This window comes from Coturnix japonica, chromosome 2, assembly GCF_054131305.1.
Source record: "Coturnix japonica strain WE chromosome 2, WE-NBRP24, whole genome shotgun sequence".
NCBI classification, from domain to species: Eukaryota; Metazoa; Chordata; class Aves; order Galliformes; family Phasianidae; genus Coturnix; species Coturnix japonica.
Window position 1 is genome coordinate 113,982,664 of NC_140664.1, and position 14,133 is coordinate 113,996,796.

Consider the following 14,133-nt stretch of genomic DNA (forward strand, 5'->3'; position numbering starts at 1 on the left):
TTATGCACATGCTGTTTTTCCCATATGTTACTATATCAGCAGTATGTTCAGTTTCTGTTTTTGTACTTAGGAAGTTCAGCATCCAATTAAAGGATTAACTGGGCCAAATCTGACAAGGACTCTGAATGTGAAATTCTCCTAGATTCTGTTATTTCCATGTTCCAATGTAAACTAATTTTAACTATACTAAAGCAGCATAGTGCTTGAAGTCAGTAGAACCTGATTTTTGACCCTAACTGGTCCTGGATAGCTCCCAGCTATTTCAGAGGCATGGACTGTAAATATCTGAGGAAATAATTGAAGTGTGGGGGTGGCATAAATGTTTATGATCACTGCATTACTCATTTCTAACAGGACTCTCCTCTGCCCTATGAAGGAGCATCTTCCACTTTTAAGCAGACCATATCTAAGCAAATCTGGATTGAGATCTTTCATAATGAAAATGACCTCTGCAAATCTGAAGTATTAAAGGTGTCTTTAATCATATGCAACCAGCATATGATTTCAGATGAAAAATGTATATAAATTAGTATTACTGTGGTGTTAATATTGTTTTGTTCTTTTTCTGAAGGTTGTAGGAAGAGCACTAGAGGAAGAAAACCACTGTTATCATAAGCTCAGTGTGCCCTTCATACTTGTATTCCCACAAGCTAGAGTTGCCAAGTCCATTTCAAGAGAGTGTATTTAAAATACTTTTTTCCACAAGGGATGCTAAATACAGCATAGTAATGCCTTGCCAGATTACTGTTATTATAACACTTTTTTTTTCTTGAACCTTCACTAACTTCAATCACAGAGAGTTCAAACTCCTTGCCTTAATATTCAGCTCCCTTAAAAGTCTTGCTCCTATACTGCATGCTCCTGACTGCAAGGAGTCTGTCTTTCATCAACTCCAGTTTCATCAGAGAGGTCTATCTTGAGCCTATGCCTGAATGTTTGTATTTGAGTTCATTCTGCCCAGTCTCTTCTTTCTTTCACTAAATTGATCTCATAAGTCATCGTTCTCTCTGAGCAGATAATTTTCAGTCAGTTACATTAAGAATTCTCAAAGAGGGATTTCTGGCCTCCATAACACTGGTCATGGGAGTGCTTTGCTATGGCTAATAGAAAATCTTGAAAGAAGATAACAAGTAGAGGAGATTTGACAAGAACCAAATTTGTCTTAACTATTGTGTGAATAGCTACTAGACAGATTAAGGAAAGGAAATTCTACACTGAAAATCTAGTAGTTGCCTTGTGAGGAAGCATTAAATATATTGCAAAATAAGATACAAGAATTTTGCTACTGTTTATAAGTAATTGTGCTTACAATTTTGCATGCATGTCTAACATCAGTCACATCATGTTTGCCACTGAACTTGATCAAGTCCTTTTAAAGCATTGCATTTTCTTGGATCTCCATATTAAAATCCCTGCCATCTATTTGTCTCAATCAGTTGAATACAGGTATAAGAGTATGTGTGATAAGGAGAAGCAAAACTCCATATTGTTGTCTTTTCAGTTATAAATCAGATATATTTTTAATGTTTTACATGTAGACTGGTATAAATCTCAATATTTTAACTTTTCTGTATATGCTATAGGTACACTTGGCTCTCTGACAGAATGCTGCCAAAGTAAATGACCAGTACTAATTACCACTCAGTAGAGTAAAAATTGAATAGGGTTGCAAAATTCATAGATGCTCCACAGAATAATATACATCTATATGTCTGTCTCAGTTATGGTTCCTTAGATATATAAATAAATCTTATCCATGCACTGTGGCAGTATGAAAGTAAATTGTCATTTTTAACTAAATTCACGTTAGTAAGCTAGTGTATACTTCAGTATCTGAAGTGTGCATGCTTTTGTACTGATATTACGCTACTGATTTAAATGTCAGTGTTCTCTACTCACTTAGAACTGGGTTATAATAATAATAAAAGTGAAATTATTCCATCAGTTCTAGTTCTGAGCTTTCTTATACCTCTTTCCAGTGTTGTGAACCCAAGGGAAAACAATTCCTTTATTAAGTCTGAAGCCTAAAATTCCACTCCCTCAGCCTTTAAGAGGATTTTAGAAAATGAAGAACCCCACCTACAAGAGAGAATGAAGAAGGGAAAAATAGCCCGTTTACAGGCCTTGTGGGATTAATAAATCTTCCTATATTCCTTGGAATCCCATTGAACTAAAGTTACAGTGAGGCCATAGAGACAAAGGTGTTATGCCTCTTGCTTTCCTGATCAAAGTGGAAAATACAATATTTTGGAGAGCAGTTGTTTATTTTTTTGTTTGTTTGTTTGTTTTTTTCCCCTCTTGGATTTACCTCTAAATTGCTATTCCTCAGTCTGTTTCATAGATGGAAACTTCAGAATTTTAGGTTAACAAATTAATTTTCCAAATAAAATATTAAGTTAATGACGTGGTTTAGAAACTGTGTTGGACATCTTATATACTTAAAGCACATATTTCTGTGTCAGTATGGGAGAACTTGGGAAACTCTTCTGTATTCACAATAATATATGCTGGGGGTTTTTTTGAGTTTTTTTTTTTTTTTTTTTTTTTGTATATGCTGGAAAAGAGATTGTCAGATGGTAAAGGTAGAATTAAAGAATTTGCTTCTACTTAGACCTTATTTTATCTGAGAATTAACGTCATTAGTAATAGCTTTGCAATGTGACAGTATAAGAAGAAGTACTCTACTGAATACTGTGGAAGGGTTAGCTGAACGTAGCTGGAGAGGACATAAGGGAGGGGAGAAGCAGTTGAGAACAGTTACTTGAGACGAGATGTGGGGGGAAAGACACTGCATGATAAGAATAACCATTTCAGAAATACTACAAGCTAGCCACAATTTGAAGACAAATAAAGAAGGGTGGGGAGCTGTAGAATGAAGCTGGCAGGGAAGCAAGAAAAAAATAAAATAAAAAAGAGAAAGAAAAAAAATTCCAATAGAAATACAACATTTATAGTCCAACAGGAAAAGAGGAAATGAACAATAAAAGCATAGCGCTTGTGAAATGAGTTGAAAGGAGAATGTATGGAAGGGTAAACAAAGATAAAACCCTCAATTTATACAGTGCAAAAGATGGTGGAAGAGGAGAATTTGTGAATGTAAAAGGGTGTGGACATAACTGATGTGTGTAGCTGTGTGCCCATCTTGCTTTGCCAGTATGGCAGTAAAAGGCCAATAAATCAATACGTAGTCATCTCTGTGCAGTATTCTTGAGTATGATTTGGTGTAGTGAAGTCTAATTTAAGTCATTACAAGAAAATAGTGGAGCTGGCCCCCGGAAATTTATACAGGCCTTGTCCTATCATCTATTAGCGTGTGCAAGTTGCTAAGGGCTGTGGGATCTAACCTAAAGGATCTAGTGGGTCCCTGCGCAGTAAGTTGAAGCCCCTCTTTCCTACTGCCAAAATACACATTAGCTCATGTCTTCATAAAATAATTGCTTTATTGCATATAATTACAATGTCAGTTGTAAAAAAAACTGAATAAAAAGCACTTTCTAACAATAGCTTTTTTGTTACTATTGATGATAGTTATTTCATGAACTTATTTGTTTGTTCCAACATAACATGTACTCTAAACATTTGCACAATGGCAAAGCTTTGAAGCATTCTTGCAGCCAAGACTAAGAACAAATTATGAAGCAACACACAGGAGCAAATAATTTTCAGATTTGCTATATGATGAGCTTCTCAGGGAATGTGCTATGTGTATTTTCATAAAAATTTATCTTAGAGCCCTCAAACAAAGATTTCATTATTCTTTGCAATCCTTTTTAGCAATTCTGTTGTACTTAGTCAATAGGAATGTAAATCAAATCATGAAAATATATGGTGCTAAGTGTCTTCTTTCTAGTCAAAGTTATAGTAAAATTCATCCATCAAACCACTGACATCTTCTTCCCCTTCAACTGAAGTGTGGTGAACCATTTGTTAAGTCACCAAGAAATGTTTTGAAAATCAAAGGTAGAGACAAGAAGGTCATTCATGGCTATTTACTTCCTACTGAAATGAACACCTAGGAATGTTATTTGTCATGAATAAGTTAAAACATAGGTATATATTTATAAGAGATGAATGGATAAAAAAACTCAACACATATAAACCTAAAAATTGCATGAATGTGTTTACATATATGTATGTAATATGCACAAAATTAAAATATATGTTTATATTTAACATGTAATGATACACACATGTTGTATACTATGTTCTGTGGTATACGTTATTTATCACGGGAAATGCATTAAAAGAATTACTATTTGACTTCATCAAGATAAATAAGATTGTCAGTCTTCATTGACATAGCTTGTCTTTTGATAGAAATTACTTTGAGTTTGTTTACATCTCTCAAAAGTACTGAAATAAAAGTGGTATCACCAATTGCTAAAGCAATTATGTACATACAAACTACAGGTTCAAAGCAAATGTTTGTAGTCACATTAGCTTTGACAAAACTATGATTAAGACAATAAAATACTTGAAAAATATTTATTAAGAATTGAGTAGTTTTTAGGGTCTTGCAAAAGAAACTGCTTTGATCCCTTTACTAAAAATTACAAACAGTTTTTTCTACTAAATTTTCTAGCCTTCAGAGATGCAAAACATGATTATCACAAATTAGAAAAGAAAAAATGTAGGGTATTTTTATTTTTACTGTTTAAAAATCACATTTCCCCCCCCCCCCCGTCAAATTCTCAAACCTTCGAATTTAAAAGGGCTTCTTTACAAACCTCTCAAGTGGTAAGGCTCACTTGTTAGCTTGTTTGGCAGTGAGAAATAGCTGGTTATACAGTTTATATATGTTTGTATTGCCAAGTTTCATGGTAGATTTTTGCTTTGTTAAGGTAATATAATGAACATGCCTGCACAGAAAAACAAATGAAAATATTCAAAACTGAAGTTAATATGTCATGTGGTGACCACCCCCTATCCCCCCACCCCATTCAAAAAAAAAGTGAAAGGTTGTGTTTGGTGACAAAATGTAGCTTTAAAACATACATTAAAATAATGAATCCAAGTTTTAAGAATTGTGTAGTCTAAACATAGCAGAAAAGGTAAACAGAAATGAATGGTTTTCTACATACAAAGCAGAAAAGGGGAAGGGGATGGGGGGGGGAAGGATAGACTGAATTTCACACCAAATACTTGTACTGAACTGTGGTTAGGGGGTCTCATGTAACAGAAGGAATAAGGTTACAAAAGTTCAAGAATAAACTAGAAAGGTTTGTGGAAGAATCTGTGGAAGGTTTTTGTCTATATCTGGTTCACATAGGACTGTAGGATTTTCATTGTTTGAACTCTAAATACCGGTTTTCTATTAAACTTGGACTTTTTGATTTCATGTTTGCAATTAAAGATGACATAATAAATTCTTAGTAGTTGTCTGCTGGTAATACATAAATATATATGTTATTCAATTCAGACCCACCACCCATGATCAGAGTTAATCAAAATAAAGGAGGAAATTACTTAGTGATTCCAAAAACAAACAATTACAAGAAGAAAAACAAAAAGCACAAACTGATTTCTGTAGGAAGTTGATATCCAGTTTACACAGTAATGCAGCACAATTGGCAATATGGATGGATGCATCATTATTTCAAACAGAGATGTGAACTTTGTTTACTATCATGCTTACAGTAAAGCTTTTGGAAAGTATACAGATAAATATTAATATTTCATGTACGCATGTTAATTAAAAGAACCTTTTATTTGGATTAGGAAGCTATAACCAGTGATGAATTAGAGCCTACATGATGCACTCAAAAATCTACATGGCTGTTTGGAACATGGCTTGTCTTTCATGACACTGTCACCACTGCTGAAAACAAACTACCTGAGCCAATATCCACTATTTGGTCTCCATAACTGTTCAACAAGTGTCAGTGAATGTCAGTGGGTGAATTTGTTTCTGCATGGAGGAAATCAGTTTCACACCTTTGCTTCAAATGCATTTCTATGCCACTGACATTCTATCAGACTGCTCCTCTGCTGCCAACTGTCACACAGCAACAACATGTAATGAAATATTGGTGAGAACGTTCAACCTCTGCTGCCATACAACGAATATCTGCCTATGACACTGTAGGCCAACATAATAAAATAGCAGGCATTACTTAGTGGAGTCCTTGTAAAAGAAACTTCTGCACGTTTTCATCTGCTTAAGTGGAGTTGCAGATACTGTAGGTTTGCTGTCAAGCTGCAGACGGTTTAGGTAATAGTGACAGGAAAGATTCCATGACTGTCTTCCAAAATCTTGGTATGACTGATCTCCTGGAAACATTTTCCACAACCCTTGGAGGGCTGAGAGTAAGGGAATTCCAGGGGTGAGGCAAGGCAGGAAATTCTGCTGGCTTCCAGGGTCCTGCTGCTCCAGGGCGAGACAGAATTTAGCTGTTAGTATTTAGTAGCTTTATCACTGGGGAACCTGGCAGTTTCAGCCTTGGCTGTCTTCCTTGGCTAAAAAGCTTTATAGGCACCACTGTGTGTAGCAGATGGGAGGTAGGATCAGGGATACACAAACAACTCTGTGATTGCCCTCTAGCCTCATGCTGATTTCTCCATTAATCAAGACGTGAACAGATACTTTGGCTAACCACACTCCTAGGGATTCAAGGACACCTAAAATTCATTACAAATAGTAAACAAAAGAGGGAACACTTAAAAAATAAAAAAATAAAATAAAAACCACACACTAAGTTTTCTTTGGCTCTTTTTGTTTCCCTTTTTTTTATACAAGTTTCCACAGACCAAGAACCTTCAGCTAATTATTACAGTTGTTTAAAATTCCATTGTTTAGCAACCACCTTATTTCTCTTCTGAGATGCGTTAAAAAAAAAAAAAAAAAAAAAAAAAAAAGAATAGGGAAAATACTGTTATCTGAATGTCACAATGCAAGGCTCTTGGTGCAGTATCATATTAATATGCTGCAGTCAGGTCAGTGCTGTGTCACTTTAGTGCCTAAGCTAATGCTTTCTCAGGCAGCAGATGGACTTTGTCCTTGTGAGCAAATACTTTATTTATTGATGGCTTTTTGCAAACTTCAGATATTTTCTTAAGGAAAGTAATTTCTTCTGTGCTTTACAGCAGTGTGAGATAGTTCTTCTAGCATCAATCTAACTTTTGTTTAAATTTTGGATGTTTAAAGAGGAAAATTAGTATTCAGTGAACATCATCTACTGCATTTTTGTGAGCAGTGGTCCTGCAACAATGAGTGCTTTTCCTGTGTATTTGTATTTACCTCTATACATATTTGCCACAAAAACTCATCTTCCTCCTTGTGTTCTTTCCATTTGCAATTCTCTTCAGGCCTTGCTGTTATATCTTCAGGTCCTCCTTATGTCCCATGCCCACTTCTTTCCTTACCATACCAAAAGTAATATCAGATACTGAAGAAATGGAACAGGTCTACCCCTCATGAGGTGCTGAAAGGACTGTGACAGAGAATGACAGGTTCATAGGATAAGTGATATGAAGTGATAAATAGAAATAGTAGAAATAGACACTGCGCCGGATGAATGGCTTATAATCCTCCAGTCCTTTTCCAACCCAATGTCAGGTCAATAACTCTATTTCCAATCTATTCTTTCAGTAGTGGTCACTTCCCAGGCAATGTAATTCAGTATCTAGTTGATCTCACAGTTTCAAAAGTTATCAAGCCTGAATTGTCCTTGCTGTCTGTTGTCCTATCCCGTGTGAATATTCTTTGATTGAATTTATTTTTCAAACAATTATACTTGTTATACATTATGTCAGTATTTCTGGGGATTAATACACATTTATACATATATATCTTTTGTAAATTGTTTGACCTTTTCTCATAGTATGTTCCACATATTTCCTGTTCATTTTGTCATGCATTTGGAGTCAAGAGAAGTTTGTGATTTAGAGAAGATTGTGATTTAATATCCTTTCTCAATAATGATTTAATTTTTTTTTACAGGTAGGTTCTTAATACTTCTTAATTTCTTCTAAGTTTCTTCTAAGGCCCTACAAATCTCCTCAACTGCTTTCCCCTTAGACAAATTTTTCTAAATATCTTTCTACCAAATTTCAAAGTTTCTAAGTTTATTGAGAGCTTCCATTCTCTTTTTCTCCTATTCCTTCCTCCTATCCCAGTCATTACAAGGTAATATTTCATGGTTACTGTGACTCAGGTTAACAAGTTATATTTTGATATCCTCATTGTGTTCCTTCAAAATAATTGTGGAGGATCATTCCTTCTTTTACATTAATGCTTTCTGATCAATTGTCGTAGAGTAGTAGAAGAGCTAAATGGAAAGGCTAGATATTCCTTAATATTCCCCCCCCCCCCCCCCCCCCCAAAAAAAAAAAAAAGAAAGAAAAAGAATAATAAAATAATAATAAAAAAAAACAACACCATGATATTGACAATCTAATATAGGTTGTTCCAGAAGTAATGGCCCCTACTTATTTCCATGAATGCTAAAATAGATACAGAGAGCACAATACAACTGTTTGATAGAGCAGATTCTCAGCTATGATACACTATGATTGTTCATCATAGTCGCCACCATTAGCCAGTTTGCTTGGATGGGCTGATGGAAATGTTCTTTGTTGCATGGTATAGCAGCTGTGCATGGCCACTTGGAATGTGACTTGGCTTTCAAGTTTCTGTTGACACTGTTGAAACACACCCCACCACCTCACTGTGCTCACCTTCCACTGTTTGGACTCCATAAACATTCAACAATCTTGAGTAAATGTCATTGGGTGCAATTTCTTTCCACAGGAAGGAATTTAATGATACATCTTTGCTTCATGCACACTTACATGTCAGATGCCGTCCTGTCACATTGCTCCTCTGCTGCCTTCTGCCACGTGGCAACCTCACGAAGTGGTCTATTGGCAGGAAGGTTCTGCCTCTTATGCCACATCACCATCTGCCTCTGATGTTGTGGGCCAGCATAATAAAACAAGGGGCATTATTTTCCAGTGGAACCCTTGTACATTCTTGTACATTCTTGTACAGTTGCTCCTATAAAACTTGATACTCAATAAATTGAATTATTAAGCAGCAGAGATAGTAAATATAATTTTCATTAATGCCAGCTTGATTTTGGCGGGAGTATGCAAAGCTGTCTCAAAATAAAAATAAGGGTTTTCATGAAGCTTTGGTATCTCACTGAATAGTTTTCTTGTTTCCCTAAGCAAAGGTATCAAATTTTCACATTTGTTCCAAATATTTGCAGTTTTTCTGTTTTTTGTTTTTTTGTTTTTTTGTTTTTTAAAGTAAGTTAATTGTATAAAGTAAACTAAAATATTGCTCAAGAGAAACTGTATTACCATCTGATTTTGAACTTAATTTGGAATGTTGTGTTATAAGCAGTAAGAAGAAAATCATATGAGAATCGATTAATTGGCATTATCACAAAGTCTGTAAAAATAATTACTGAAGCAGAAGTCTTTAAGATTGTGAAGCATTGCAGTACCTGGAATGTGAACAGCAGGCAGTAGAAATTCTATAAACCATGGGTGTTGCCAAACCTCCTCAGGCTGAAGTCCAAATTAATTTTTTTTTTAACCCAGCCAGATTTTTCATATTGAACCAAGCAAACTGCAACCCAAAGAGCCCTCACATGCTTATTCATGTTGCAAGTGGATGTCTGTCTTTTAGGTGTCCATATTAGATACCAACAAAAAATCTGTCCTAGTGGGCTGAAAGAAAATATGTGGAAATTCTGGAAATAGTGCTTGTGTATGACAATTTATGATGTGATATGCATAATGTACAAACTGAGGTTTTGCTGCTGCAAGAGTGTACATACATTATTAACATTATGTGTATGAGTAATTCCTGAAGAATCAGATCCTACAAGTCTCCCTCAGGTCACTTTTAGTTGATTTTTTTTTTTTTTTTTTTTTTTTTTAACTGCAAGACTCAGCTTGCTTATCAAAACCAATTATTCTTGCAGGAATAACTACCTTTAAGAAAATAAGCCTGCAACAAAATCATTGCTGTTAATTTGTTATAGCATCACTGTAAGCATTACCTCAGAATAGTTACTTCTCTTGAAAGTCAGCACACTTTCACATTTGAGTCCACAATCTGTGCTTTGGAGTATCCATTATGCTGACATTCCAAAATAGTCACTAAAACAAAATTTCATTCTTCCTTGCATTATTTGCAGACTTGAAATTGTCTCATAAAATCATCAGTATATGAAAATTTCTTAGATCTTAGATTTCTTAGTAAGAGAAAAAGGAAAGGACCTTAGAAAGTACATCATGGTGGCTGAAATTGTGACCTGACATGAAAAATGAATAAAGACCTGCCTGTTTTGCCATGACTGTTGAGGCAGAGGTCACTCACAAAGCAGTGTCTAGGACAATTGTCATAGAGGGAAAACAAACAAATGAAAAAACAGTTGCTAATGTGGTTGTAACTGTCTGTTATTTATCATTCTGATAACAACTGGAACCTTCACTTTATTTTAATAAGTTAATACTGTCATTTGGAAGCCTCCTTATATACCTTGTATAATAAAATAGCTGTCACTTTTGCATGTGGAATTTGGTATGTGGCAATCATATAAAAATGAACACTCTTCTGATTCTAAATGTGAAAAGCTGCCCTTTTAAAAACACTTTAACAACTTTTAGGGTTATCATAAATCTTAGCAATTCTTTAATGTTGCAGGGTTTTTTGTTGTTGTTGTTGTTGCATATATTACATTGGTTCTTCTACGAGTCAGCTTCTGTTATAGGGAAATTTGGGCCTGGGGCCAGGTAGAGCTTTGGAGAGCTTTTAAGTTTGAGAGCCTGTTTCACAGCTGGAAAGCTCCCCAAAGTGAAGTGATCCCAGAAGAATATGTTTCCCATTACCCAAATCTCTACCAAATCATGCCTTGTAGCTCTAAAATAATTAAGACTTTGGAAGCCCCAAGAGGTCTTTTTTGATCCATGAGTGAAGTTACCCCAGGTTCAAATAACTAAAAGCTGACTCTCTCTTAACCAATGAAATACAAAACCCCTCCATTTGTCAATGTAACATAAAGTGAATGCTCCAAAATGTCAGTCTTTACACTTTAATGGATTCAATCTCAGGACATGTCAAAAGTTTTGATTGTATTTGCTGGTGATCAGGCTGAGATGTCTGTGCAAGTCCCCAGGGCAGAAGAGTTAACATTCTATAAAATATGATGCAAAGACACATTGCTTTATTTCAACATTTGAATAATGATGAAATTGATAAAATTAGAACAAACTCTTCAAGTGCCTAGTGTTGCTACTATGCTTCTACCTTCCTTTGTAGCAAAGAACACTGTGATTAATTTCAAGAGATTGACTTCTACTGTAAGATAGGAAGCATGTAGGTTTTTTAGGGAAGGAAACATACTGAGTCTTTTTTAACCCTTTTACTTTTTTTCATAATCAATTAAATCGATACAATGGCTATGGAATATATCTTGCTGAGAAAAGACATAGAGGTGTCTAGAAGTAATGCTAAAAAACATTTCCAGAATCACTGGGGAAAGAAATCTGCTGGCAAGATTTTACTTGTCAAGTAGCAGATACAAGTATTTAAGCTTCATAGGAGTTTTTCAGAAGGAGAAATGGATGATATTCACAGGCTGTCATTCTTACAGGATGAAATTCATAGGAAACAAAATATCAACATAACTTTCAGTATTTATTAGAAAAATTCAATGCTTTTAAAATGTCTTAGAACCTGACATGGGATGATGCAGTGTCAGTGTATTTTCTAGTCTACTTCTGAAGAGTCATTTCAAATAAAAGGAGATTTTGCAGGGTGCTAACTGCTGAGAACTTATTCCTATAAAGTACTTATTTAGTGATTTGTGGATAGTTGAAAAAGAAATTGGAATATGTAGTATAAAACAAAAACTAAAGCCACTTAGGCACTGGAGAATTTAAATGTGCTCACAAATCAGTCATTCATATAAATTTAATGATCTTTGTATTAAACTGCTGATGAAATTTTAATCCTTTGATTATTTGCACCTGCAAAATATCAGAACTAAAATTGTATTCTTTAACCTGAAAATTTTGTTCTGAAACCAGTCCATTCATTGGAATTTCTGATGTGGTAGAATCAGTACAGGTGGTATTTTATACTTCCATATTTTAATACAACATAAACATAGTAGTTTAAGTAAGTAGTTATACTTTAACTTACTTTAATTCTTCAGTTAAAGAGCAAAACAGTTAAGCTGTTTCCTCATTTACATGCTTTCCATTTAGCACATGCCTATTTATGCTACTTGGGCTACCTACTGAATGAAGATACTGAAATAAATGTGGCTTAAATGACATTGTAGATTAAATTGGGCAGTATGCTGTGTTTTTGGCCAGATTAATGTACTCATGTTTGTTGCTTAGAACCTCTTCTGAAAGAAGAGATGTGAACCTCGCTCAGTATTTTGAGGCACCAACAGTTGGGTGCTTCACCTCAGGCAACAAGCTTTAACATCTGGCTCTTGAAATAGGCTCCAGTCAGATTTCTGGGCTTTCTGAATATCTTCTTGAATATTTTTTTTTTTATTTTTTTTTTTTTTCTTTTTCCCCTTTGTATTTATAAGGTGCTTTAAGCAACTATGTAAAGTGAGTTACATCTGAGTTCCAATTTATAAGCAGCCTTCTAAAGTTTAGGCACTGCAGTGTGGATCCAGCCTGAGGTTCCATTTGAACCCATGACCCAGAGATGTGTAGTTCCATGTTATATTTCCTGTCTTTTGAGTCATCCAACTCCACAAAACATATTCTTACCATTACTAAAAATGTACTGCATCTTGACTGCTGACAAGTTAGACTCTCTTTGTCCAACTGCTTCACACGTTACCAAGATTTGTACATCAGACCTAGCAGTGTTACTCTTTTGTGTTTATGATTATATATCAAGATTAAAGTAAAATGTTCTTAAAAAAAAAAAACAGACAAAAAAAACAAACTTTCAACATAATTAGACTCACTGTTATATTCTCCAGTTTTTCTATTAGTCACATTTAAAAATGGAGGACTAATTTTCAGCTGATGTGAGTTTCTTTAATAAATTCCTCTTACAGTTCCTTTAATAAATCATTCTTCTTGAATGTGAACTGAAGTGCATTGATTTATGCTTTGAGAATGAGTAGATTAAATTTGACTTTAGCTTTTCATCTGTTGCATTAATCACATTTAGCAAAAGACCTATATAGACAATGTATTTGTATGAACTGGATACTAAGCATTCTGTTTCCCATACTGTAGGTAGAAAGATGCATTGTCAGTAAGCAGTCAGTTGCATTTTATTATACTTTAACATTGCCATGGGAGAAAATTGATAATTAAAATCATTTTTTTCAGAAACTCTGCTATATTAGAAACAAATATGCAACTAGATATTGGCAAATAAGAGTGTTTGCTTATTTTAAAGAAAAGAAAAACAAATAGTAGAATGGACAGTTTCTGAATAAGAATGATTAATCACATGCTGCATGTGCTGAATAAGAAGTGCTTAATTTATAATCTTAAGAGTTATGTAAATAATATTGTATACTGATAACTAACATCACATAAAATAGAAATTAATTAATATGTTGGTATTTTCACAATTATATGGGACAATATTTGGGTTAGTTATTTTTAATATTATAATTAGTAGGTATAATATGCTTTTAAGAGCAGCACTGGCCTGAGGAGGGAATAAGAAAGTGGCACATCCTTTGATTTGTTTCTAAAATAGAAATGATTTTGTTATACATATACTTATTTTCATTTTTCCTCTTGTGTTTCTTTCTCTTCCCACTGTAGGAATTTCATACCTACATGAACAAACACACTTTCACTTCCACAATCAATACTTCATTCTCCTGACTTTCAGCATCATTCATATTGCTTGCATTCCTTTTTAGCAATGCACACTTAACTCACTGTCATAACAAAAACCACTCATTGTGGTTAGCAGCAGAGGTCAACACTAGTCTTGCGTCACAGGTCAAACAAGATCACTTACATTCTTTATCAGGGTCAGTTCTTCTCCCTGGGTGGGATATGAACTTTTTTTTTTAAAAAAAGGAAACAGCACATATGTTCAACACTCCTTGTTCAATATTTCTTCTGGATGGTATACCTTCATCTTTCATCTACATTTCCAAAACAAGGGATGAATCACTC

General features: G+C 34.6%; 1 protein-coding gene across 3 annotated transcripts in view; it reads left to right on the forward strand.

Annotated features, from left to right (window-relative positions):
• AGMO (alkylglycerol monooxygenase) overlaps positions 1-14,133 on the forward strand; it is a 171,886-nt gene that overhangs the window by 117,157 nt on the left and 40,596 nt on the right. The window contains exon 13 of one of the 3 annotated variants that reach the window (XM_085538537.1): positions 1,980-2,722. The exons of the other annotated variants lie outside the window; for them this stretch is intronic. Within the exon in view, the coding sequence (XP_085394663.1) occupies positions 1,980-2,015 (36 nt within the window). The 3' untranslated portion in view covers positions 2,016-2,722. Of the gene's footprint in view, positions 1-1,979; positions 2,723-14,133 lie in introns of those variants that run through there. 3 annotated transcript variants of the gene reach the window in all.